At 58.2% G+C, this 25,269-nt stretch overlaps 9 protein-coding genes across 9 annotated transcripts in view; 6 read left to right on the forward strand and 3 right to left on the reverse strand.

The window, feature by feature from the left end:
- Positions 1-2,740, reverse strand: part of ACA1_258260 (dual specificity phosphatase, catalytic domain containing protein) — a gene marked incomplete at both ends in the record, with an annotated part of 4,735 nt that extends 1,995 nt beyond the window's left edge. Inside the window, 7 exons of the mRNA XM_004333540.1 lie at positions 170-348; positions 421-490; positions 564-670; positions 805-1,010; positions 1,108-1,627; positions 1,706-2,426; positions 2,550-2,740. Coding sequence (XP_004333588.1) covers positions 170-348; positions 421-490; positions 564-670; positions 805-1,010; positions 1,108-1,627; positions 1,706-2,426; positions 2,550-2,740 — 1,994 coding nt within the window. The remainder of the gene's footprint in view (positions 1-169; positions 349-420; positions 491-563; positions 671-804; positions 1,011-1,107; positions 1,628-1,705; positions 2,427-2,549) is intronic.
- A 625-nt stretch (positions 2,741-3,365) lies between these two features.
- ACA1_258270 (Ras subfamily protein) lies at positions 3,366-7,579 on the forward strand (the record flags this gene model as incomplete). Its single annotated transcript, XM_004333541.1, has 15 exons — positions 3,366-3,477; positions 3,601-4,064; positions 4,162-4,251; positions 4,395-4,785; positions 4,908-5,105; positions 5,172-5,275; positions 5,339-5,536; positions 5,671-5,837; positions 5,950-6,218; positions 6,335-6,446; positions 6,540-6,687; positions 6,798-6,869; positions 6,965-7,177; positions 7,298-7,357; positions 7,391-7,579. 15 exons carry the CDS (start codon positions 3,366-3,368, stop codon positions 7,577-7,579), a joined length of 2,787 nt encoding a protein of 928 aa, XP_004333589.1.
- A 643-nt stretch (positions 7,580-8,222) lies between these two features.
- Positions 8,223-9,134, reverse strand: ACA1_258280 (uncharacterized protein; the record flags this gene model as incomplete). The annotated part of the gene is made up of 5 exons (XM_004333542.1): positions 8,223-8,268; positions 8,347-8,472; positions 8,605-8,657; positions 8,750-8,836; positions 8,976-9,134. The coding sequence occupies 5 exons, from the start codon at positions 9,132-9,134 to the stop codon at positions 8,223-8,225; spliced, it is 471 nt and encodes a 156-aa protein (XP_004333590.1).
- Positions 9,135-9,500: 366 nt separating this feature from the next.
- ACA1_258290 (uncharacterized protein) lies at positions 9,501-10,114 on the forward strand (the record flags this gene model as incomplete). The annotated part of the gene is made up of 5 exons (XM_004333543.1): positions 9,501-9,509; positions 9,587-9,652; positions 9,716-9,744; positions 9,825-9,928; positions 10,035-10,114. The coding sequence occupies 5 exons, from the start codon at positions 9,501-9,503 to the stop codon at positions 10,112-10,114; spliced, it is 288 nt and encodes a 95-aa protein (XP_004333591.1).
- A 163-nt stretch (positions 10,115-10,277) lies between these two features.
- Positions 10,278-11,169, reverse strand: ACA1_258300 (AIG2like family protein; the record flags this gene model as incomplete). Its single annotated transcript, XM_004333544.1, is given in 6 exon segments — positions 10,278-10,293; positions 10,304-10,337; positions 10,404-10,542; positions 10,631-10,704; positions 10,817-10,972; positions 11,088-11,169. The coding sequence occupies 6 exon segments, from the start codon at positions 11,167-11,169 to the stop codon at positions 10,278-10,280; spliced, it is 501 nt and encodes a 166-aa protein (XP_004333592.1).
- A 395-nt stretch (positions 11,170-11,564) lies between these two features.
- Positions 11,565-19,718, forward strand: ACA1_258310 (IgA-specific serine endopeptidase; the record flags this gene model as incomplete). Its single annotated transcript, XM_004333545.1, has 21 exons — positions 11,565-12,112; positions 12,207-12,610; positions 12,877-12,993; positions 13,076-13,182; positions 13,325-13,523; positions 13,638-13,786; positions 13,884-14,003; positions 14,100-14,301; positions 14,405-15,373; positions 15,483-15,630; positions 15,743-15,885; positions 15,998-16,252; positions 16,352-16,719; positions 16,836-17,068; positions 17,229-18,286; positions 18,449-18,596; positions 18,696-18,870; positions 18,960-19,081; positions 19,205-19,306; positions 19,376-19,478; positions 19,602-19,718. The coding sequence occupies 21 exons, from the start codon at positions 11,565-11,567 to the stop codon at positions 19,716-19,718; spliced, it is 5,787 nt and encodes a 1,928-aa protein (XP_004333593.1).
- Positions 19,719-20,597: 879 nt separating this feature from the next.
- On the forward strand, positions 20,598-22,341 carry ACA1_258320 (deltaaminolevulinic acid dehydratase; the record flags this gene model as incomplete). Its single annotated transcript, XM_004333546.1, has 7 exons — positions 20,598-20,814; positions 20,965-21,046; positions 21,180-21,300; positions 21,383-21,520; positions 21,677-21,844; positions 21,976-22,133; positions 22,221-22,341. 7 exons carry the CDS (start codon positions 20,598-20,600, stop codon positions 22,339-22,341), a joined length of 1,005 nt encoding a protein of 334 aa, XP_004333594.1.
- A 765-nt stretch (positions 22,342-23,106) lies between these two features.
- ACA1_258330 (uncharacterized protein) lies at positions 23,107-24,315 on the forward strand (the record flags this gene model as incomplete). Its single annotated transcript, XM_004333547.1, has 3 exons — positions 23,107-23,498; positions 23,849-23,958; positions 24,035-24,315. The coding sequence occupies 3 exons, from the start codon at positions 23,107-23,109 to the stop codon at positions 24,313-24,315; spliced, it is 783 nt and encodes a 260-aa protein (XP_004333595.1).
- Positions 24,316-24,557: 242 nt separating this feature from the next.
- ACA1_258340 (non-specific protein-tyrosine kinase) overlaps positions 24,558-25,269 on the forward strand; it is a gene marked incomplete at both ends in the record, with an annotated part of 4,153 nt that continues 3,441 nt past the window's right edge. The window contains 2 exons of the mRNA XM_004333548.1: positions 24,558-24,875; positions 25,036-25,233. Coding sequence (XP_004333596.1) covers positions 24,558-24,875; positions 25,036-25,233 — 516 coding nt within the window. The remainder of the gene's footprint in view (positions 24,876-25,035; positions 25,234-25,269) is intronic.

Raw genomic sequence — 25,269 nt, forward strand, 5'->3', positions numbered from 1 at the left:
CTAAATCCAAAAATAAAATAAACAAAAAATTATTATTCCACAAATATACAAATTCTATAACATTAATATTATTATTATTATTAATACTAGAAATAGAAATAAAAAGAATGGAAGGGCGGGCGTGAGAGTACCGATGTAGAGGCGGTCGGTGACGAGCTGGGCGGCGTACATGTGCTCGAGGGAGACCAGGTTGGCGACGGCCGCGATGCACTCGGGCACCCGCCCGAAGAAGTTGTACTGCAGCCCGAGGCGCGTCATCCGCGTCATGTCCTCTATCGCACCCAGCTCGCGCGGCACCTCGTCCTCCAACTTGTATTGGTTGCCACGCGTGTCAACACCAACAAACACCTAGACGTGTGTCGTGTGTCGTGTGTCGTGTGTGTCGTGTCGTGTGTGTGTGTGTCGTGTGTGTGTCCGCACCGGAAAGGCGTCGATGCAGTTGTGCGCCAGGTCGAGCTCCCGCAGTGAGTGCCGGGCCAGGTAGATTGTACTGCGTGTGCGGTGGTGCGTGTCAGCGCCACGAGCCAAAGTGTGCGTGGTAGTGGTGGTAGTGGGAGTAGTACCAGAGGGGGAAGAGCTCGAGCTGGTTGTGCTGCAGCTCGAGCGTGTGTAGATTGGTCAGCGCCCGCATCGCCTCCTCCGGCACACTCGTCAGCGTGTTTCCGTCGATCTGGGGGGGAGTCAATCCATCGTCAACCGCCATCTTGAGTCAACCACCACATTAGAATGTGTCGTTGGTCGTGTCGTTGGTCGTGTCGTTGGTCGTGTCGTGTCGTGTCGTGTCGTGTCGTGTCGGGGCGCCACCTTGAGGCAGGTGAGGGCCGTGAGCTGGCCGATGAGCGGAGGCAGCTGGGCGAGGCTGTTGCGGCTCAGTACGAGCGTCGAGAGGCGGGTGAGCCCGAAGAGAGCCTCGCCGAGGGCCGTGATGCCGTTGCGCGACAGGTCCAGGTGCGTGAGGCTCCCCAGCTGCCCGATGTTCTCGGGGACCGTCGGCCCCAGGTAGTTCCCGCCTGTGTGGACCAACAACCCAGTCAGTTCCGCACACGCACGACCGCACACGCGTGACGCACGCACGCACGACCGCACAGCACGCACGCACGCACGCACCGAGAACGAGTTCGGCGAGGACGCCATCGCGCGGCAGTTTGCGGATGAGGTTGGCAAAGGCCGACGTGGAAGAGGCCAACAGGGACGACGCCGCCGCCGACGAATCGGGCGAGGGCGACATCGATGTCGACGGCATCGAAGGCATGAACGGCGCCGGCGATGTGGCCGACGGCGAACGCAGCGCCGACGTAGACAGCGACAGCGGCGACGACGATGACGATGACGTGGCACTGGCGTACATCGACGACGATGATGACGTGGCACTGGCGTACATCGACGACGAGGATGATGACGTGGACGTGGACGACGACAACGAGGAGAGCGAGGAGGGCGGGGTGGCGAGGGCCGAAGTCGACGAGGCGAGCTTGAGGGTCTCCTTACCGAGCGAGTTGTCGTTGAGCTTGAGCACCGCGAGGTGGCTCAGATGGTGCAGCTTGGGCAGGCCGCCCACGGTCAGGTGGTTCATCCCCAGCATCAGCGTGCGCAGCGACGACAGCGCCGCCAGCTGCGGCACCTTGCCCTGGACGCGACCCACCACATACCATTCATTAACATCAGCGCGTGTCGTGTCGTGTCGTTGATTGTGTCGTGTGCGAACCGCGATTTCGTTCATTTGAGCGTTGAGCTCGGTGAGGTGGGTGAGGAACTGGACGCCCTTGAGCGCGGTGAGGCCGTTGAGTTCGATGTGCAGCGACTCGAGCGAGGCAATGAAGCACACGTAGCGCGGGATCCGGTCCAGGTTGTTGTTGCGCAGGTTCAGCTTCTTCAGCGACGGCAGCATCGGCGGTAAATGTGTCGACGACGATGACGATGTCGACGTTGATGTCGATGTCGATGATGATGACATCGATGACGACGTGGCCAGGCCGAAGGAGGTGATGGGCGAAGGCGGCGGGGTCGGCGGAAGAAAGGGTGAAGTCGAGAAGGACCCCACCAAGGCCGGCGGCGACGATGTCGACGACCACGACGGCGACGACTCTGTTGCTGATGTCAGCTCACCCGATGTCTCTGATGTCGTGGTCAACATAATATGGCGTGTCGGGGTCGGCACGGGGTCGGTCAGGGCGAGCGATGCGAGGAATGCGGCAGTGGCCGTGGCCGTGGCGTCGGCCGAGTGGGTGCGACCATGGCCGTGATGCTGCCCGCCGCCGCCGGCGTCGTCATCGTCGTCCCACCACATGCTGAACGGATCGGAGATGGCGTTGAGCGGCGACGAGAACGAGTTGCTGCGGCGCTTGACCGACGGAAACGCGCTGTGGCACAGGTCGTTGTTGCTCAGGTCCAGACTCTCCAGATGCTCCAGCTGATTCAACAACTCTCTGCACGACACACACACACACACAACACACATACACACACATACACACACAACACACAGACACACGAAGCACTTGTCACCGTGCGTGTCGTGCTGTGTGTGCGCGTGTGTGCGGTGTTGATACCTTTCCTCGCGCTCCTCGCGTTCGCGTTCGTCCATGGTGGACTCGACGGGGCCGTGTGTCTTGGGCACGGGGAAGAAGGTGAGGCCCATGTTGGCCAGGCTCAGGTGCGCCCAGCGGCCCTCGTGCGCCTGCCTGATCTTCTGTCGCACCCTCGTCGCCTTGGGCGACGGCGTCGTCGGCGTTGTCATCATCTCTTGACTGCTGTAGTAGTGGCCAATGAAGCTGTGGTTTGCACGTCGAAGCGTGGCGTCGGTTAGATGCAAACATGCTCACTCAAGGTTCTACACGCCACGTCAGCAGGAAGAACAGAAGAAGAGAATATGGGAAATAAATAGTATATAAATGAGGAACATATTCATTCAGGTAATATATTGTTGCCAAGAGGTCATGACAGAACATGTTGTGTGGCGAGAGTCGAATGATTGTTTAAAAAAGACTTTTGGTGAAAGATGATAAAAGGGAAAGAGGGCAAACGAATCGAACCTGTGGAAGTCGGCCCAGATCAGCAACAAGCCCAATCAATGTTGATCCAGCCGAGCTGTCGTTCTATGTGTCCGTTGGCGCCCTTTTCAGCTGGAGAAATTGATTTCTCAAGGTTTTCCTCATCACTTTCCTCCTTACATTCGTGCAGAACGTGTTTCGAAATTGATCTCAACAAACCATTGCGTTTCATCAAAGGAGTCATTCGGCTAAAACGAACCACCTGACGTGGCATGCCGGCAGTGGTTATCTATTTTTAGAGCAACACAGCACGAAGGGCGACTAGAACGTTATTATTGCCACACTCTCGCGTAAACAGAAAAAGAAGCACCGGCCATGGACGTACCAGTGGACCCCTTGAAGAGGTGGGAGGCGCTTCTCGACGGGATCGACCTGCCTGCCGACGACGTGCGCACCTACACCAGCCTGCTCGTCGACAACCACTTCGGTAAAATTGATTAGAATCCCTTTTTTATTTATTTATTTTTTTGTTTCGTATTAACATGCTTGTATTCATTCACGAATATATATTCTTCTATTATTATCAACAATAATGACGTCATCCCATAAGGTCTGGAGGACGTGGAGGACTTTGACCACGAGGTGCTGAAGAGCATGGGCGTCGAGAGCGCCAAGCACCGGCTGGTGCTCCTCAAGTGGTGCAAGGCCAAGGCCAAGAGCGCCCTCGAACAGGAGCAGAAGGCCATCAACAAGAAGAAGAAGGACAAAGAAAAGGAAAAGGAAAAGGAGACCACCACCATCAAGCTGGGCATCAGCCTCAAGGCCAAGAGCAAAGAGCCGGTCGTCGTCGCCGAGGAAAAGGAGAAGAGCAAGCGGAAGCGCAAGGGCTCGGCCAAGCCGGCCAAGCCCAAGGCCCAGGCCCAGGCCCAGGCCCAGGCCACGAACGACGAAGGCGGGGAGAGCGGCGCGCTGGCCTTTGGCAGCGAGCTGGTCTATGCCGGCCCCGAGGAGATGGAGGACGAGGACTTCCAGGAGCTCGACCTCGACTCCAGCATGGCATCCCTGGCACGCAAGGTATGGCGCGTGTCGTGTCGTGTCGTGTCGTTGGTCGTGTTGTGTGTTGTGTGTGTCTCGTGCACGAGTGCTGACTCTTCTGGGCACGTATTGCTAGAATTGGGAGACCACCGACGACGGCCAGACGTGCATGCTCGACATGCTCGACACCGCCGGACAGGAGGAGTACAGCTGCATGCGCGATCAGGTAACCCAGAACTCGCACCTCTGCATGCGTGTCGTGCGTGTGCGATGGTGTGTGTTGCGTGTGCGTGCGTTGCGTGCGTGTCGTGCCATGTGCGTGCCGTGTGCGCCTGGTGAACTCATGGCGGGTGTGCCCAACGATCGCAGTACATGCGCGTGGGCCAGTGCTTCATCGTCATGTACTCCATCACGAGCCGCAACTCGTTCGACGAGGCCCGCAACATCCGCGATCTCATCCTGCGCATCAAGGACGTCGACGACGTGCCCATCGTGCTGATCGGCAACAAGGTGGACCTCGAGGGGGACCAGCGCGAGGTGGGGCGCAACGAGGGCCTCGAGTACGCGCGCAGCTGCGGCATGCCCTTCTTCGAGAGCTCGGCCAAGACGCGGGTCAACGTCGACGAGGCCGTGCACGAGCTGCTGCGCATCACGCCCCGGACCGGCGTCGAGTACAAGCTGGTCGTGTGCGGCTCCGGCGGCGTCGGCAAGTCGGCCTTCACGGTGCAGTTCATCAGCAACCATTTTGTCGACTGCTATGGTACGTACGCGGTTACCACATGTTTCTCCTTCTTTTCCTTTCCAATCGTAGGTTACATAACGCGATGGTTGCATGGTAACCATGGAACAGGGATTAATTTCATTCCGATTCGATTCCTATAGATCCGACGATCGAGGACAGTTACAGGAAGCAGATCGTGGTCTCCGGCCTTCCGGTGCAGAACGCGGCGGCGGCCGGCCGGAAGACGCCCAAGAAGTCGGGATTCTTCGGCAAGGTCATGGACATGTTCGGCGGCGGCAGTTCCTCCTCCTCGTCTTCGTCGTCGGTCACCACCGCAGCCAAGCCGCCTCCCGCAGTACGTGCCTGTGTGCGGTCGTGTGTTCTTCTGACTCGTCGCGGCGGGCTTTGGTTTCACCGTCACACAGGGCTCATCGTCTTCTGCATGGACATCAGCGGGTCCATGTGCGTCTCCACCGAAGTACCAGCGCTCCAGAACGAATGGAAGGCCCTCCGACAGGGCGGCGGCAAGGTAACCGCACACGCACACGCACACACGCGCACGCATGTGACTCATCATATGATGCGCGCACAGTCGAAGGAGGAGAAGAACAAGGAGATCAACGCGTCGTTCAATGCCGAGAACTCGTACCAGTACATGCCGCGGGAGAACCGCAACGCGTCGTACATCTCGCGGCTCGAGTGCATGCAGGCCGCTGTCGACACCCACCTCCAGCGGCTCAAGGTCCAGAGTCCCAACAAGAAGGTGGTCCTCATCACCTTCAACAACGAGGTACCCCTCACACCCAATCTAAATATTTCTCTCACATTTTTACACTGATTCTATTTTATGTGTTTTTTTCTGTTCATATTCACAACATTATTCTGTTGTGGAATTATAATGTTATTATTTTTTGTGTCGAACAGGTCACGATTGTGGGCGACGGGTCGAGCGGGGGCAAGGTGGTGACGGGCGACCGACTGGGCGAGTTCGACGATCTGCTCAAGGTGGGCCACGACCTGGACACCAAGGCCCTGCGCCCCATTGCCGAGTCCCTCGACGATGTCTCCCAGAAGGTCGCCCAACTCCAAGAGTGCGTCTCCCATCCTCTTTTTTCCTTCTTTTTAGCCATTATATATTCTATTTATCCATATTTGGAAAACAATATTAATAATCTTATTCGTGGAATGTGAATGCATTCCTAGGAATGGAGCGACGGCGTTGGGTCCGGCGCTGCTGCTGGCGGTGGCCATTGCGTCGCACAGCCGGCGCTCGGAGGTGGTGGTGTGCACCGACGGCCTGAGCAACGTGGGCGTGGGCTCGCTCGAGGGCGCCGAGAAGGAGCGGGGCGCCGAGTTCTACACGCGCGTGGGCGGCCTGGCCAAGAAGAACGACACCACCATCAACGTGCTCTCCATCGAGGGCTCCGACTGCGCCATGGACTGCCTCAGCCGCTGCGCCGAGATGACCTCCGGTATTGATCACTCCCCCGCCCCCGACCGTCGCATTCTTCGTTCTCTCGGAGCTAAACTTTGCGTCGCGTATCATGTGTCATGTGTTGTGTGTTGTGTGTTGTGTTGTGCGACACAGGCACGGTCAATATTGTGAATCCGCTCGAGCTGGTGCGCCAGATCAGGGTCATCTCGCAGAACCCGGTGATCGCGACCAACGTCAAGACCAGCCTCTTTGCCCACAGGCACGTGTGACGCGTGTTTTCTTCGCTTGCTCTTCCGATTTCTTTCCCTTTTCCTCTGGCAAGAAGGCTTGTGGCTGACCCGAGAGCGCGTTCCTACAGGTACCTGGGCTGGCGCGCGCTGCCCACGGCGGAGAAGACCAAGAAGAAGGCGAAGAAGGAGAGGAAGGCCGTCACGCCCTTCTTCGAATACGACGTGGGCAACGCCATGGCCGACACCGATCTCACCTTCACCTACGCCATCAAGGAGGTGCGTGTGCGTTCGTGTGCCGTGTGCCATGCGTGTCGTGTGTCGTGTGTCGTGTGTCGTGTGTGCCGTGCGTGTGTCGTGTGCTTACGCCGAATCGTTTGGCTTCGCAGGAAATGGCGACTGAGCTGAAGGCTGCGCCGTTCCAGGTGCAGATCCACTACACCTGCAAGGACGGAATGCAGGTAATTTACACCGGTTGCACGGAAACCGCGGTCATCGCGGGTCAATGGAGATTGGTCCCTATCTACATTCTCACATGCGTGGAATGTGGACACAGTGCATGCGGGTGATTACGGCCACGCGTCGGGTGACGACGAAGCGCGACAAGACGGAGGCCAAGGCCGATGTGGCCGTGCTCGCGCTCGCGTCGGTCCAGCGCGCCGCGCGCGAGGCCCAGGTGGGCCGCTTCATGGAGGCCCGCATGAACCTCTTCGCCTCCGAGCGGCTCATGAAACGCGCCGCCCACACCGACACCCAGATGGAAGAACACGTACACACCCCACGCGCCGCGTGTCGTGTGTTGCGTGTCGTGTGTCGTGTGTCGTGTGTCGTGTGTCGTGTGTCATGATGTGCGGTCGGTGATTGATGATGTATATTTTGCTGTTAACAGGCCAACTTCCTGGGGTTGACGGACCAGCTGGACTACGAGCTGCGGCAGTGCCTGCGGCGGGTCGGTACGACGTCCGGTGCGAGCGGCGGTAAGGGGAAGGCCAAGGCCAGGGAAGAGGACGCGCTGGAGGGCCTGGGCGACACGACGGCCAAGACCCTCTTCAAGATGCGCACATCAAGCAAGAAGGAGTTCCTGAGCGGCCGCCGCAAGAAGGCTGTCATTGACGCCCGACGCAATGATGATGCCACACTCCGTGACATGTACTACGCCAAGAAGTTTTGAGCGTGGTGGTTGTTGCTTGTTTGTACAGAGTTGTTCCCGTTCTTTTCGTCACTGTGACACCCCTGGGGGTGCCAAGAAAACACAAGAAAAGCATGGCCTTAACAAAATGAATGTGCACAGGAGTGGATCCAACAATGGGGCTCGTTTGTGTTTTGTCTACTGCAGTGTGGATGTTCTGAATGAGGGTGGTGGGCAAGCTACACAAGGCCAAGAACAACCAAGGATGTTTGATGAGGTCATCATACAAAATGATATTCTTGGCAGCATGCTCAGTCATACTCTGAGGGAGCTGGTAGCCCTTCATTCAAATAAAAGTTAGCCCCTCAGGCATGATTTGGGGCCACAACTGCAATCAACCAAGAGCCTTCAGACACCTCCACCAAGTTGTGAATGTGTTTTATTGCAATTGCACCCCTCATTTCTTTTTAGTCTGGCACATCAACCTTTGTGTCAACAAAGTTGAAAATCAGCAACTACAACTGAGACACTACGCTCTTCCCTCAAGTTTCTTGAGCCTTGGTTGGCAAATTCATCATGTATGTGTTGTAACATTATGGATGGTTTTTGTCTGGAGTTTAAAGTTAAAAAAATCGGTAAAAGGTACAATGGGGTGCGGCCAGAAGAAGCACACAAACGGCTCCTTCTATGAGTACTGGCTCAGGATCTTCTGCTCGGCAGGGGTGAGCAGCCTAAAAGAATGAAGAGTTTTAGAGAAGGTGGAAAAAAAAAAGAACCAACCAGGCCCAACGTAGCGGAGCGGGGCGTACGATTCGAGCTTGAAGTACTGGCACTGGTCCAGGGGGATGAAGAAGCACTCGGGGGCGTCGGGGCCGGCCGGCTGGAACTTGACGGGCGGTTGCTCACCTGCGTACACCATCGCCACAATGTAGGGCCTGCCAGCACAACACGCAGCACGACACACGGTGAGTCACCCCACACCACCATACACACCAAACACGCGTGCGAGGCAGCACAGAAAGCGAGGGTCGTGACGTAACTGGCCGATCAGCCAGGTGGTGAAGCACGGGCTGTTGGTGTTCTGAGGCGGCACGCCCACGGCCCGCTGGGTGTTGGACCCCTGTACATGCGCGCGTGCGTCGACGTGGCATGAGCGCATGGCCGCAATGAGACGTGAGTGTGGTGGGTGGTGGGGAGAGGGGAAGGACGTACGGTGTACATCTTGAGGACCTCGCCCTGGAAGCCCCAGGCGTAGTCGTGCCTCGTCCAGTTGACCTTCATGATGAGAGCCCTCGACGCCTGCGAGGCGGCCAGCAAGGTCGGGCAGCCGCCACAAGCCTTGGGCACGCACTGGTAGCCCCCCCCCCGCCCAAAGCCCCCCAAGGTGGTGTTGAAGGAAGAAAAGAAGGGGAAAAGAGGAGAAGAGAAGGGGGGGTACGGTGTTGTGGTTGCTACAGTTGCCACAGAAGGGGCAGTCACTGCCGGGCAGGAGCGAGGCGTCGAACGAAGTGGAGGACTTCGCAGCCGTGGTCGCAGCAACGAAGGCCAGCAAAACCAGGACGCTCAAGAGAGCCAACAAAGCGCGGGTCGTCTCCATCTTGTACAGACGCAGGAGACAAAATTATGGGCACAAAATTTATTAATTAAGTATTTATATTTCCACATTTTGTGATTATTATAATATTATAAATATTTATTCAAGTCTGCATTCAGCCAAGCCTGGTTCTCCAAACGCCAGGTGGCTTGTGCTAGTAAAGTCCTGGAGAACACCTTTGTTATCTCCTGTTCTCGAAGGGACAGCTTTGTGCAAATCTGCGTTTTTTGGAAGCTTCTCCTTCGGTTTTCAATGAGATGGAAAACTCTCGCCAGATCTCGTCATGGCGAGAGCGAACCCTCACCACCTACTTCAGGCTCGTGAAAATGGTTCTTAGAGAACACAATCAAACAAAGAGAGAAGATCATCATGTCCGCGGTGCGTCGTAGAGGATCATTGTCTGGGGTGCGCCAATCTCCATTTTCTCCGCTAAGCCATCACTTACGCGCGTGCAGAGTCAGGAGGACTACCGGCTGCAAGTGGAACCAACAGAGGGAGATGACCAGCCTCTCATCGATAAGGTCAGCTTCATTTGGTCTCATCATGATTCATCATTCCCGATTCCTGATCCCTTTCGTGTGCAGGACCCTTACCTCCAGGAAGAGCCTGAGCTGTACGGCCACCTCTCTTCTTCACGTTCACCTCAACGGCTCTAACCAGCTCCCTGCCACGCATCTACCATCATCTCTGCAGAGGCTGCTTCGAGTGCAAGCTGTGCCTCACACAGCACAGGACAGAGGAGGAGTACCTGCAGCACCGAGAGAGCGAACGACATCAGAGGAACCACCACAGGAAGGGTATCAACAGAGTCTCTTCTACTTCGCACTGCACCCTTCGCGAAAGCTTTCTTTCGTAGTCGCTCACCGTCATCTTTTTCTTCTACGTCGCCCTCTCTACATGTAGTGGACAGCGAGAAGATGGACATGCCCGTATCTGCCAACGTGATGGCGACGCTCATGAAGCTGGGCGGCGCCCTTGTATAGACGGCGCAACCTCGCGAGCATCGCACCAGACGCAGCAATCGGGCTGGCCAGACAGGCCACATGTACAGCACACGGTCGAAGAAGAAGAAGAAGTAGAAGAAGAGGCAGAGGGTGGTAGAGCGATCAGGATGTCTTGTCTTGGGATATATAATACTTCTTCCAGTCAGCTGGCCTCTTCTCTGGCGGCACGTAGAGCGGGTCTGGATGATGAAGCAGGCCTCAGCTGAATTATGAGCAAAGAAGAAGAAAAATGCTTGTAGCACGACACGACATGACCAACTACACGCACCTGGATGGTACTCAGGGATGGCGACGAGCTCGTGGAAGGAGGGATCGATGGTCTTCTTGAAGTAGGCGAAGCATTCAATGTACTCCCCCGTGGCCTTGGCTCCGGGCTCCTCCAACCGTTCGACCTCCGTGGCAAGGCGCTGATGATGATGGTAATGATGATGATGACCATGATACCTCGCGTGAGGATCTCACGAGAATCGAGGCGTTGGCATGCACGGGGCGTACCTCGTAGTAGATGGGACAGCCCTCAAAGCCGTCCAGCTTCGCCAGCATCTCTTCATCGACGGCCCACACCTCTCCTACAGGTGCGGTGGCAAGACGTCTCCAATGAGTACCACACGATCTGCAACACACGTGTGCCGTGTCGCACGACACGCACAAGAAACGTGTGAGGTGGTGCACGAGACGAACCTGTGATACGGTGGTGCGTGGGGAATTGAGGCAATGTGGGAGCAGGCGCGGAGGAGGCGCCGGCGAGGAGGGCTGACGTCGTGAGCGAGCGAGGCAACAAGAACACCGAACGGAAGGGCGGTGCCACGACGAGACGCATTTCCTCCCTCGTTCGTCCTGCACAAACGAATCGAGAGCTCCCTGAACGAGATCACGATTAATTGATATTTTGTATTGAATTGATTTCATTAATAATACAGTGATGATTTCAAACTCGTGCAGGGTCGTATACCAGGAGGATGGGTCATGTGGTGGTGGTTGTGGTGGCCCCGCTTGAGGGTCCCGTACACGAACACCAGCCGCGACCTGTCCATCTGTGATTTGCCTTTTTTTTTCTTTTTTTTTGTTATTGTGTATTTCAAGCGCACGCGTGTCCTGCCCATCTGATTCAAATTGGCCTTGACAAGCGATCGCTTGCACGATGCAGAAGGATGATCTAGAGGATGGAGAATTGGAAGAGGGCGAACTTCCCGAAGATGAACCGCCCAAGCCATCATTCACGCTACCATCTTCGCTGGAGGCGCTTCGAGCCATGGCACTCCAGAGCATGATGAAGCTGAAGCCAGCCCCTGCGAAAGCCCCCAGCGATTCCTCCTCTCCTGTGGCGTCGGCATCGGCCCCAGTGTCGGCAGGCGGCTCTACCCCTTCCGAGCCTGCAACAATATCCACATCTGCACCCACCACATCGGTGCTCGACACGACGACATCCATGGACGCAGTTGCCCTCGCTCTCGACGCGGTGGCTGAAGCGAACGGCGCGGTCGCCATCAAGCAGGAGCAAAACGATAGCGATGAGGAAGAAGAGCAAGACGAAGATGAAGATGAAGAGGAGCAAGCTGCTACGCCGCCAGCGGATACGCCAGCCGAGAGGATCGAGACTGATCAATCGCCCAGCAACGATGAAAATCAGGAGTGCATGGAGGAGTCCGATTCTACGTCAAAAAATGGCAACGCGAGTGAAGGCCAAGAGAACGAAATGGAGAGCGATTCGAGTAGCGGTTCCACGTCTGCCGAAGGAAGCGAGCAGCCATCAGAGCCAGCAGGCCAATCGTCACCACTCACATCTGCTACGAATGCGACAGCAGATGAAGAAGATCGCAGCGTCGCCCCTGCCCCCAAGGATCCTGCACCTCAACAGCAACCGCACGTCGTCCGTCAGTCGAGCCCAGCGCCGAAGGAGCACTCGTCGCCATCTGCGGAGAACCGACCCACGACAGTCAAAGACGCCACTCCAGAGTGTAGCCCCAATACCAAACGGTACGCACGGACCGTGCATGTTGTCACACACCACACCACACCACACCACACCACACCACACACACAACATTCACTCACCCACTTTTCCGTTTAGTGCCGAGTGGTCGCGGCCGCACCAGCAACCAGAAGCGCCGCGTCGCGGCCAATTCCACAACAAGGGCTACACGCATGACATGGACGAGCCGCCGCCGGAGGACGACTTTGCTCTGCTGCTGCGACGGCACAAGGAGAGCAGGGACGAGCAGCGTAGGGAACGCGAACGGCGAGAACGGGAGCGCGAGAGGGAGAAGAGAGAGGCCGAACGACGCGAGATCGAACGGAGGGAACGCGAGCGCGAGAGAAGAGAGGTCGAAATGGAGCGCGAGCGTGAACGAGAGCGCTGGGAGCTCGAGCGACGCGAAAAACGAGAGCGCAAGCGAGCTGCCAAGGCTGCCGCCAAGGCTGAGCAGCAGAAGCAGCAGCAGCCGCCGCCGCTGTCGGCCTACACCACCTTCGCTGGTATGTTGCATCACGCCCGAGCCGCGCGTGACTGGTCCACTGAATTCAATCAACTTCGCTCAAGCAGGCAGTCGTGGGCGTGTGGGCGGATATGGTTCGCCTCCTGGCTACCCCGCCGCTGACGCCCTGGCCTCGCAGCAGCCGCACACTACTTCTCTGCGTACGTCGCCACGTTTCGTTCAATTTCATCTCCGCTGCAGTCTTCACGCTAAGCGTTGCCCTCGTTTATGCAGCGAGTGGGTGGCCGCCCGGCTACCAGCCCGCAGGCCCTGCTTATCGGGGCACACAGCGGCCTGCCGAGCATCTGCCGACCTACGGAGCCGCCTATGGTCCGCCGCCTCCGTATGGCGCGCCGCCGTACTACCCGGCACCAGGCGCTATGGGTACGACGTCCCTCCCCTTTGCTTTTAAGGTGGCACACCACGTCCGCCAGCCCTTATTCCAACACTGACCGCCCGACATCAGATGCGGGCATGCACGCTCAATGGCCCGCCACGCGTCCGCCGTTCGCTGTGGGCGGCGAGGAAGAGATGGACCTCGACTCGGAGATGGAAGACATGCAGCAGCAAAGGGTATTCTTATTCTTCTTATTCTTATTATGTATTATTATAAATTATTATTATATTTCTTCTGATTATGTTGTATTTTATATTATTTATTATTATTTATTATTTATTATTAGCAGCCTCACCAATCAAAAATGGACATCGCCAGAACTTCTCTTCGATGAGCAGCTCGCTCGACTCGATTCTGGCGCAAGCCAAGGAGACGGTGGCCCGAAGGGAAGGAAACACAAATCAACAGCACCACGACCTCCTCAGGCAGAAGGACGAGGAGCTCGCCAGGTTGCGCAGCCTGCTCGCCGAACGGGACAGAACGTCCGCCTCGGCCAGCGCCGTTGTGGCCGCAGCAGGTATGCCGCTTCCCTCCCCTCTTTCCATGGCGTGCTTTTGCGGAAGCCTAACACGCGCTGTTCTATATTATTATTATTATTATTATTATTATTATTATTATTATTCAGGAACAGGGAGCAAGCACTCGCAGTTCCTGCCGTCCGATCTCGAAGGAATAGACGACGCGTTTGTCACCGCGCTACGGCGTAAGGTGAAGGAAAAGGAAGATGCGCTCAAGGCTCGCCAGGAAGCGGCCCTCAACGGCGAGCATTCGCTCGTGGAGGTACGACTCCGCTTACTCACTTTCCGCGGTGTGGCTGCCGAACCGTCTTTTCTTTTCTTTTCGTTTCCTCACCTTTTCCTACCCTTTCCTTCGACAGTCGCAACAGAAGCTCGCCGACACGGAAGGCCGCCGAGCCTATCTCGACAAGAGAGCGCACGTTCTCCGCGAACAGCTTCGCGTCATTGAAGAGATGCGTTCGACATGCGTCGAGGAGGAGGTACATGTTGGCCTGATTGATTCCCCCCTACATAGCAGGAGAGACACATGTTGGCTGACCACCATTGTGTGTGTCGCTCCGCGCCCTTACGCACAGGGTGAGATACGAGCGCGCGTGGCGGCGCAGAAGAGCGATCTCGCGACCAAGCGTGCGCAGATCCAGCAGCTCAAGCGCTCGCTAGAGTCCGCGCGAGTGCGACTGGCCGAGGCCTACGTTGAGTGGAAGATCTCCAACGAGATGGCCACGAGCCCCGACAGCCCCGCGGCTGCGAGCTACATGCCCTCGCCCACCGCCGCCGGTGCGACTTTGTCCTGCTTTTTCCTTTTCCTTTTCTTTCTTTCTCTCTCCCTCAGCTCGCCACCCCGCAATGCTGACTGACGATTGCGCTTGACCGACTGCAGACGCGGCTGAAGATACCCAGCAAGCCGCCACAACGAGCAGCACAATCGACGAGCTGGCGGCCCTGCGCGCCGCGGTGCTGCGCTCGGCCAAGGAGCAACAGGAAAAGGCCGCACGGGAGAGGCAGCGAAAAGAAGAGGAGGAACGGGAAAGGGAACGAGCGCACGCAAAGAGAAGGGAGGAAGAGGAAGAAAAGGCAGAGGAAAAGGAGCAGGAGCAGGAGCAGGCGGAGCTGGTCAAGGTGAAGCAGGAGGAGTACGAGGAGTTGGTGCGTCTGCGCCGCGAGCTGGAGCGGGAGAGGAAGCGCGTGGAGAGGGAGAAGGCCCAGCAGGCCCAAGCGCTCGAGCAGGAGAGACAGCGAAAGGAGAAGCGCGAGAAGGAGAAGGAGCACGCCGAGCTGCTGCGCCAGTTTAACGAAGAGAAGGAGAGGCTGCTGCGGCTGCGGCGCGAGAACCAGGAACGCGAGCAGCAGCTCCAGGCGCGCCGGCTCGCCGAGGAGGAGGCCCTGAAGAAGCAACAGCTGGAAAAGGAGGAAGAAGAGAAATCGATGAAGAAGAAGAGGAAGAAAATGGAAGAGAAACAACAGGAAGAGGAGGAGCGACGAAGGCGGAAGGCGCGAGAAGAAGAGGAGGAGGAAAGAGAGAAAGAGAAGGAAAGCGAAGCCGAAGAGGAAGACGAAGACGAATCGGAGTCGAACGAAGAGGAACAGGAGGAGAGGAGCGACCAGGGGGAGGAAGAGGCCGAGGCGACGGCCAATGGCGCGCATGGCCACGCAGCCGAGGCCACCGCCGGCGCGATGAACGTGGATCTCGAGGTGGAGAGCGCCGAGGAGCACCTCTTCCCCGTCTCCCTCCAGTCGCGTTGTGTGCTGCCGCTTCATCTGGTGCCCTCGCTCATCCCCTCCGCCGTCTATTCCCGACTGCCCAGCCTCCTGTGGCCCAAGGACCACTCCACCACATCCAAGGCAGCAGGTGCGCACCTCGACTGAACGTGTCGCTGGTCGTGTCGTGTCGTTGGTTGCGCCGTGTGTTTTTGGTCCAAGGGAGCGCTAACGGTTTTTTCTTGAATGCGTGTGTGCAGGATTTGAGCTGGACATGGAGGGTCTCGAGTTCACCGCCCTCGCCAACGCCCGCCGACCGAAGACCAAGGCCAGCCGCCCCAGCCGCCAGGTCTCCCCCATACCGGGCTATCGGAGCCCTCTCAAGTGCCTGCGCTCGTGGCGTCTCAGGTACTGTCTCACATGAGCACCCGCCTCCCATGCGTGTGCGGTGGTGTGTGCGTGTGCGGTGGTGCGTGTGCGTGTGTACTAACGTCGCACCTTGCATCGGCCCACACAACAGTCCGCAGTACGATCTGCGCCTGGACAGCCTGACGTACTCGCACAAGATCAATCCCTGGATCCACCTGTGCGCCTTCGAACTGCACGGAACATGTAATGACGACGAATGTCCCTTTCAGCACCTACGCGATGCCACTCCCACTAGTGCGCTCCGCCTGTTCCTTGTCAAACACCCCGTGGGTGTAGTGCGTGTCGTGCGTGTCGTGCGTGTGTTGTGCGTGTCGTGTCTTTATTGACGAGTTGCTGTGTGGTGCAGAAGCCGAAGTGTTGGAGGATCTGGCGAGCTATGCGGAGGAGGTGGGCGCCGGTTCCAAGGAGGACTTGCTGCGCGAAGTCCAGGAGACCCACGGTGTCGACCCCTTGTCGTGCCTGGTGGACCTCATCAACGAGCGGCGGTCGGACGCGTCCTACCCGCACAGCGCCGTCCTGAGCGCTCGGGCGTCACACGCCAACCCCTTCGAAGGCCGACAGCGCACGAACCGCCGCGGGCGACAATCCAGGCCCGCTCGACGTATGTCTCCGCTGGCCAACATCATGGCGTATGATTCTTCATTGCTCACACACCGCGTATTTACTTGCTTGATTGTTGGTTGGTCGTGCGGAATTGCAGCTATGCGCGGTCCTTCGAGTCGTGACGCAAGCGCGCCGCCGAACAAGAAGCAGCGCGTGAGTCCCGCGAGGGAGCGTGCTGCCGCAGCCGGCGAAGCGTTGGATCTGAGCACGATAGGCCGCGATTTTGTGCCGGTGCTCGAAGACAACAGCGACGACGAGGCCGGCGGCAGCGGCGGCGACGATGCCAACGTTAGCAGGCAGCCCGGTCCTGGCGGCGGAATCAGCGCCGCCATGAGCGCCACTGGTGATGCCGCCAGCGAAGACAGCAGCAGCCGGTACTACGGTGAGCGGTCGCTGGAGAGCCTGGAGCAGGCCATCCGCGCCAACAAGCACAACGTGGCCGGCTGGCTCAACTACGCCTTCGTGGTACCTCTCTCTCTATAGTGGCTGTGTGTGTTGTGTGTGTGTGTCGTGTGTGTCGTGTGTGTGTGTGTGCTTGGAGTGAGATGGCCAACTGCTGACGCTCGGTTCTGCCCGCGCAGCAACATGCGAAGGGCCGCGATGCTGCAACGGAGGAGGAGAGGCGGGCGGCGAAGGAGCGACCGCTGGTGGTGCTCGCCCGCGCACTGGAGGCCAACGCGACGTCGGAGGAGCTGTGGAAGGCCTACCTCCACTTCTATCTCCACCAGGAGCGAACCCCGTCGGCCACTGAGATCCGCGACCTCTTCGAGAGCGCCGTCAATTTCCTGCCTCGGTCCTATTTCATGTGGCGCATGTACGTCCCTCCACTGTGTGTGAAATTGTCGTGTGTGGTGGTGCGTGTGCGGTGGTGCGTGTGTGCGCGTGTGCGCGTGTGTGCGGTGGTGCGTGTGCGTGTGCGTCGTCTTATATGTTGTGTGTGATGTGAGCTGATTTACTATATTTGGCGCCCTCAGATATGTTGCCCATATCGACGACGTGCGTGGGCGGGCGCTGATGTGCGAGCGCGCGCTGGGCAGGCTGGCCGAGCTGGATCTCACCTCGGGCAACGCCGAGCAGCAGCAGCAGTACGAATCGCAATCGCGGGACGTGTTGGATATGATCCTCCTCCTGGCCCACACCTACACCCAGGCCGGCCGGCCGGCCGCAGCCCTGGCGCGGCTCCACCACCTCCTCTTCCAGACCGCCGACCCGCACGCGGCGTCGGAAGGACCAGACGCCGAGGTCTACCAGCCCCCCGCGTCGCCCGCCGCCAACGCGGGGGCCGTCATGGCGGCGCTCACGGTCGAGCATCGGTGCGCGCTCGCCCTGGCCTACGTCTACCTGCTCGCCCACCGCCGGCTGCCGTCCGCGCCCGACCGCGCCATGCGCTTCCCGCACCAGGTCTTCCTCATCGACTGGCGCCCGCTCGCCCGCGACGTCTTGGCGCACCCGGCCGCGGCCTCATCGTCGGGTCCCGCACCTTCTTCGTCGGCTCCCTCGCGGCTGGAGCGCCTGGCCGACGCCCTCCGCCGCGTGGTGGACCTCTTCCCGGCCGTGGCCGCCACGTCAGCAACCCCCGGCGGCGCGCTGGCCGCCAAGGCGCGCATGGTGGCGCAGCTCAACTTTTTGCTGCTGAAGCTGAACACGGGCGAGGTCGACGCGTGTCGGCTCATGTGCCAGCAGTACCTGCGCTCCACCCCGACCATGGCCGAGCTGTGGATCGTCTACGCGTGGATCGAGGAGGTGGCCGGCAACCACAGCGACGCCGAGCTCATCCTCAACAAGTTCGTCCTCCGCTACTCGGACCAGTTCGCCGGCTGGCACGCCTACGCGCTCTTCGCCCTGGTCCGCAAGAGCCCGGCCGCCGCGCTGGACGTGCTCGCCCGCTCGGTCGGCCAGTTCCTGACCCCGGGCCCGGAGGGGGCCAAGGAGCTCGCGCTGCCTCTCGCCACCGTCCGCTCGGTCTTCCACGCGCTTCTGCACCTGCCCGCGCCCGAGGGCCAGGCCCCGCTGCGTCTGGCCGCCACCAGCGGTACGACTGGGCGCCCTCGAGTTTCTCTTCTCTCCTCTTCCCTTCTTCCTCCACTGCTGTGGTATTGCCTTGTGTTCTCATTTCGACTGTTGTGTTCTTGCGTGTGTGCGTGTGTGTGTCGTGTGTGCGTGTGTCGTGTGTGCGTGTGTGGTCGCCGCACAGCAGTGAAGGACCCGGAGCGGAACGTGCACTTGTGGCAAAACTTTTGCCTGTTCGAGAGCCTGTACGGCGCCTCCACGGCCAGATCTGCCTTCGAGGCCGCGCTCTCCGCCCTGCCGACCGCCTCCGACCGCCTGCCCATCTGGCACCAGTACGTGACACGACTCAGCGCTCCCCTGACTTGGCTGTGACGTTGGTCGTGTCGTGTCGTTTGGTCGTGTCGTGGTCTCACCCGCCCTTCGCTCTCCAGGTACGTCGCGCTTCGTCAGGGAATCGAAGGCGCCGCCGGCGTGCAGAAAGTGGTGGACCTGCTTTCGCGCTGCTTCTCGGACGTGGCGGCCACGCCCGCCGCAGCCCCGCTCCCTCAGCAGCTGCAGAGCCTTCACCCCTACGCCCGGAAGGTCATTCGCGACACCGCGCCCATGGTCCGTACCCACACTTCGTCGACTCAGCCCAGCCCAGCCAAGCCCAGCCCAACCTAACCCTCGATTGCGGGTGTGCGCGTGCGGCGCAGTCCTACGCATGGCACGGCCTTTTGCTGGAGTCTGCGCTGGCCGGTCTGCACCCGACGCAGCGAGGACCCGTCCAGCGTGCCGTGCTGCAGATCGTCCCGGCCTACACGCTCCTCTCGTTCTCGTACGCTCTCCCTCTCTTTCGTTTTCGACTCCCCCGCCTTCTCTCTCTCTTTCTCTCTCTCTCTCTCGAGCTCATCGGTTCCCACTTCTTTCTTTCTCTTCTTCGCTCGGTTCGACGTAACAGGGTCGCCCGATTCGAACTCGGGCGCAGCAACATCCCTGCGGCCAGGTCCCTCCTCGACGCGGCTCTCCGATTGAACCCGGCCTTCGACGTGGTCTGGCTCAAGTGCGTCACCTCGCTGGACGGGGTCCTTAGGGCCTTTCTTTGTGTTGACTGACACGGCACACTCTGCAGCGCCGCCCGGGTGCGCATGCGCGAAGGCGACGAGGCCGGAGTCCGACAGTTGCTCCAAAAGGCCGTCCAGACTCACCCCACCTCTGCCCTTCTCTGGCTCAACGTTCCTACCTCTTCCCCGCACCACCGCACCACCGCACACGCACCACCGCACACGCACACGCACCGCACACGCATCATCGCACACGCTCGTTTACACTGTGTTGTGTTTCCTCTCCGCCCTTAGTGGATTGCGTTGGCGCGAGGCGGCGACGAACAGGCGAAGGAGACGGAGGCCGAGCGCAGGAGCCAGGCCGAGCGACGCGGAGTCGTACTGCCGCCGGCATCCGTCATCGTGGCGTGAACCCACCACACTGACAGACAAGCAATGGGGGGAGGGTGCGTGCACGTCCGCCATCTTGTCTGCATGCGCGTGTTCTAACCTCGCGTGTGTGCGGACGACCCGTGGAAGTGGAAGCTAACTGTCTTCTGGTGATCAACGGTACGCTCAAGTGCGGTGTGTGCGGTGTGTGCGATTGGTAGGCTGACGTTTTCCTCGTGGTGCAGGACATGATGTGGTGTGTTCTCTTCTATGTCGCGCACACAGGTAACTATGGCAAAGAGGGGGAGGGTGGCATCTGTTCTTGTGGTATCTGCTCCACCTCTGCTACACGTACCTTCCATCACCGCTCTCGCAATTCCCCTCTCTTTACCGCTTCCACACACACGCACACACACACGCACACACAACACACACACACGACACACACGACACACACACACACAACACACAACAACACACAACACACACACAACCGCACACAACCACTAAGGGTAAAAGAAGACCCAAGAAAACTCTCCCACCTCCAAATTTTTGAACTGATCCTGATCACCAAATTCAGCCACACGCACACACACACGGGATTCATCCATCACACATTCTCGAGGCGTTCTCGAGGCGCGTGGAAAAAGAGAGATAGGAGATGGTGGGGTCCTCTAACTCACCAGCAGAGATCCAGCGCCGAGGCCTGTCTGCTCAACCAGGGCTGCCCCCCGCCACAACCAACAACGCTGCACCCCCGTACTACACCATGAAGACGCGTTGCACGTTCTTGAAGAAGAACATCACCACCGTGGAACGTTAGAAGAAATACAATCTCCGGTTTTTGATTCAACGTTGTGCCTTCTGTTGCCTTTTTATTTTGCCATTCATTCATCCGATCTATAAACACTCAACATCGACATGTCCACCACTGCGCCCGTGCTCGATCTGGCCCAGCGGCCGCGACGCAACCGACGCACCCAGGCACTCCGTGCCGCCGTGCGGGAGACGTCTCTCAGCGCACAGCATCTCGTGCTGCCGCTCTTCGTGCAGGAGGGCACCGACAAGAAGGATGCCATCGGCGCTATGCCCGGCTGCTACCGCCTTTCCATCGATCACATCGTCGCCATCTCCAAAGGTACCCCCGACCGTCAGATTTATATTTTTGATTTTCTAATTTTATGCCGTTAAATATTTTTATGAAATTTAATCTAAATATCTTTCGCTGATTTATTGGACGGACAATTATATTTGTTTTTTCTTTTAATTGTATTGTTTTTATTTTCAGAGGCGTACGAGGTGGGCGTTGCGGGTGTGGCCCTCTTCCCTGCGCTCGACGACACCGTCAAGAGCCGCACCGGTGACGAGTCGTACGTCTTCCGCCGGCCCTGCTGATGATGATGTATAGGGCACGCCGTGGCTGACCAGCCGTACACGGTGGTGCGTGTGTGTCGTGTGTGTCGTGTGTGTCGTGTGTCATGTGTCGTGTCGTACGCGCTGCAGGTGGAACCCGGAGGGATTGCTGCAGCGCTGCGTGCGTGCCCTCAAGAAGGAGCTGCCCGAGCTGCTCGTCATCACCGACGTCGCGCTCGACCCCTATTCCTCCGACGGCCACGATGGCTACGTACGTCTGCCACACAACACGACACACGACACACGACACACACGACACACGCGCGCGCGCGACACTCACGGGTGGGACGCAGGTGACGGACGAGGGGATCATCGACAACGACATCACGGTGCCGCTGCTGTGCAAGATGGCCGTGGCCCAGGCCGAGGCCGGCGCCGACATGGTGGCGCCCTCGGACATGATGGACGGCCGCATCGGCGCCATTCGCAAGGTACCGCGTCGTCGTGCCCCCCCCCTCCACACCTCTCAGCCAACACTCGTTCGCGTGTGTGCGTGTGCGGTTGCGTGCGTGTGCGGTTGTGTGGTGTGTGTGTGTGTGTGTGTGTGTGTGTGTGTGTGTGTGTGTGTGTGTGTGTGTCGAGCGCAGGCGTTGGACGAGAGGGGGTTCACGCAGGTGGCGATCTGCAGCTACTGCGTCAAGTACGCGTCGTCGTTCTACGGCCCGTTCCGCGAGGCCCTCGACTCGGCCCCGCGCGCCGGCGACAAGAAGACCTACCAGATGGACCCCGCCAACCGCACCGAGGCCCTTCGCGAAGTCCACCTCGACGAATCCGAGGCACGACACCACGCTGCACGCCGCACGACACGCACCGCACGCCGCACCGCACGCACAGCACGCACGGCACGCGCGGAAGAGTAATGGGTTGTATGGGGGGGGGGGCGCAGGGCGCGGACTGGCTGATGGTGAAGCCGGGTCTGCCCTACTTGGACGTCATCCTGGCGGTGAAGCAGGCCACCGCGCTGCCCATCGCGGCCTACCACGTGAGCGGCGAGTACGCCATGCTCAAGGCCGCCTCCGCCCAGGGCTGGCTCAACTACGACTCGTACGCCATCGACAACGCACGCACGACGCACGACACAATGCATGACGCGGCTTACACAGGTGTGTGCGTGTGTGTGTGGTCTGTCAGGTGTCTGCTGGAGAGCTTGCTGAGCCTGCGCCGGGCGGGCGCAAGCATCATCTTCACCTACGGCGCCATTGACGCCGCGCGTCTCCTCCAGGACAAGACCAAGGCTGCCTACTACCAGTAGTCTGTTTACAGCAGCCACAGAGACCACTTTGGCTTCCCTTGACAACAGCAGTGACATTTCTTTTCAACCATTTGTCAGAAGCAATTTTGAGGCAGTTGAGAAGATTGGTAGGGGAGGTGGTGTACCCTGAGAGCCAGGGTGTTTCAGAGGCTGATGGTGGAGGAAAACTCACCCATTTGCCACTAGGTAGCTTGCTGAAGATGAGCCTGGAATTGAAACTCCTGGCACTTGTGGTTGTTGTGGATGGGCAAAGGAAGTTTGGAGATGGTATCCATGGCACACAACACCATCAGACAGTGTGACTTCCTCTGGTCTGACCAAACTGAGGGCAAAGGGGAGTGTCCACTACATGTGATTGGCACTGGGGGCAATATGGGCTGAGTTTTCACTAAGTGCAAAAGAGTGATGCATAACAGCCAAGGATAGCAAATAAGATTGGGAGCTATAACACTGTTATATACTCCTGTATATTGAGGCTGAGGGGTGAAGGGTCAGCTGGGGTGTCTGCTAAGACCAATTGGATAGGGGTAAAGCAGGGTGCATGATGTGGGGGGTTTTGCTTCAAATACTGCAAACATTCCTTTTGGAATTCGAGTTATGTTCTTTTTAATAAATTGCTGCTCCGCAACCAGCGGTTGTCTCTTTATTTCTGGGGCCACGCCAGTCTGCGCGTTGTTGTCTTTCTCTGTCTCTCAGTCGCGCCAACGCACTACAAACCGCACACACCTCACCCCTCACGCCCCACACCACCGCTCAGAAAGAAAAATGACGACCGAACGCGAGGCCAACATCTACGAAGCCAAGCTCGCCGAGCAGGCCGAGCGCTACGACGAGATGGTGGCGGCCATCAAGAAGGTCGCTGCGTCGCTGAAGACCGGTGAGGGTCTGTCCGTCGAGGAGCGCAACATCTTCAGCGTGGCCTACAAGAACGTCATCGGCTCGCGCAGGGCTACGTGGCGCATCGTCTCCTCCATCCTCAAGAAGGAGGAGGACCGACCGGAGAAGATCGAGATGAGGATCAAGCACGCTCGCGCGCTGGCCAACAAGGTCGAGGGCGAGATGAACTCCATCTGTAACGACTGCCTCAAGGTCATCGACGACCACCTCCTCCCCTCGGCCGCCTCGGACGCCGAGAGCAAGACCTTCTACTACAAGATGTACGTTTTTCCTAACTTACCTCACCCTCTTCTCGTAAAGATTAGTTTACACGCCCTTCGTTCTTCTTTGATCCTTCGTTCTTTTAATTCTTTGATGATCTGCACCCAGCGTGGGTGCCACGCAATACTTATTATTCTCTTATTATTTGTTTCGTGAAATAACGCTGCGGTGTTGTTGCTTGTTATTTGTTTTATTTATCTGATAATTTTGGCGATAAATTGCGCATCTGCGTTGTCAGGGGAAATTCATTAATTTGGTTCGCTGAGTGGCGCAGACCTGCGATTGGTTGCCAGGAGGCTCACAACAAGCACTTTTTTTCTTTCTTTTTCCTTTTTCTTCCTCTTCACAGGAAGGGCGACTACCACCGGTACATGGCTGAGTACTCGTCCGGCGAGGGTCGCCAGAAGGCCGCCGAGGCCTCCCTCCAGTCCTACCAGTCCGCCGCCGAAGTCGCCAAGGGTTCGTTCTTGCTTTTCGCTTTCGTTCTTAATTATTATTTTTATTTTACTAATTATCATTATTTGTCGACACACAGAGCTGCCGTCGACGCACCCGATTCGTCTGGGCCTCGCGCTCAACTTCTCCGTGTTCTACTACGAGATCCTGTCGTCGCCCGAGAAGGCGTGCCAGATCGCCAAGCAGGCCTTCGACGAGGCCATCAACCACCTCGACGGCATCGGCGAGGAGGAGTACAAGGACGCGACGCTCATCATGCAGCTCATCAGGGACAACCTCACGCTATGGACTTCTGATATGCAGGAGGGAGACGAAGACGACGACGACGAGGGCCAGGAGAAGAAGGAGGAGCAGGACTAGACACCCTCGCCCCAAAGAACGAAGAGAGAAGGAGCGAAGAGAAGAAGAGAGTTGTGGGACAGCAGCTGAAGAGGTGTGAGCCACTTCACAAGAAAATGTAAAAAAAATATTACAAAAAGCTGTGCACTCTTAATCTTTTTTTAAATTAAAAAATATTATAATTATAAAAGAGCCGTTGGTGCCGTGGAGACACAGAAAGAGAGAAGATGGGAAAGGATGGAAAGCGAGGCGAAGATCGAAAGATGAAGAAGGAGCGAAAGGAGCGCGAGAAGGAGGAGAAGCGCCGCTCCCGCCAACGCGCCTCGAGCGAGAGCGGCAGCGAGTCGGCGCCGGTTTTCCTCGACCGCTACGGCGAGGCCGCTGCCGCGAAGACGACCCGTGTGCCCTCGCTCTCCCTCGGCACGGAGGGGGACGGCCTGGAGATCGCGGCCGACAGCACCAAGTCGCCATCGACCTTTCTGCTGGACCAGATGACGACCATGCTCGCCCTCATGAACGGCCACCACGAACATGAAGTCGCCCGGCTCTCCCTCGCCGGCCTCCTCGACATTCTCTCCCGCGTACTCCCCCGTCGCTTTCGTTCTTTATTTCGTTCTTTCGGGTAATAAATCAATCAAATAATATAAATAAACAAATAAATAGAGATGAATAATTAGTAATATTATTTCTATAGTTAATGTTCCAAATATTAAAAAAGAATAATGTTTGATTGATGTGCAGATAGAGGACAACGACCCGCGGGTGACGTCGTTCGACGGGCAGGACTACCGCCACTGCTTCACGACCGAGCTCTACGAGCGCCTGTTCCTCGCCCTCGAGAAGAACCGCTGCCTCGCCACCCTCAAGCTCACCCACCTCGACCTCGAGGACGGCCACCTGCAATTCCTCGGCCGAAATCCCTCCAGGTCCGNGCCACTCGTGTCGTGCGTGTCGTGCGTTGCGTTGTGCGAATCC

Source organism: Acanthamoeba castellanii (assembly GCF_000313135.1).
Source record: "Acanthamoeba castellanii str. Neff unplaced genomic scaffold scf7180000084769, whole genome shotgun sequence".
NCBI lineage: Eukaryota > Discosea > Longamoebia > Acanthamoebidae > Acanthamoeba > Acanthamoeba castellanii.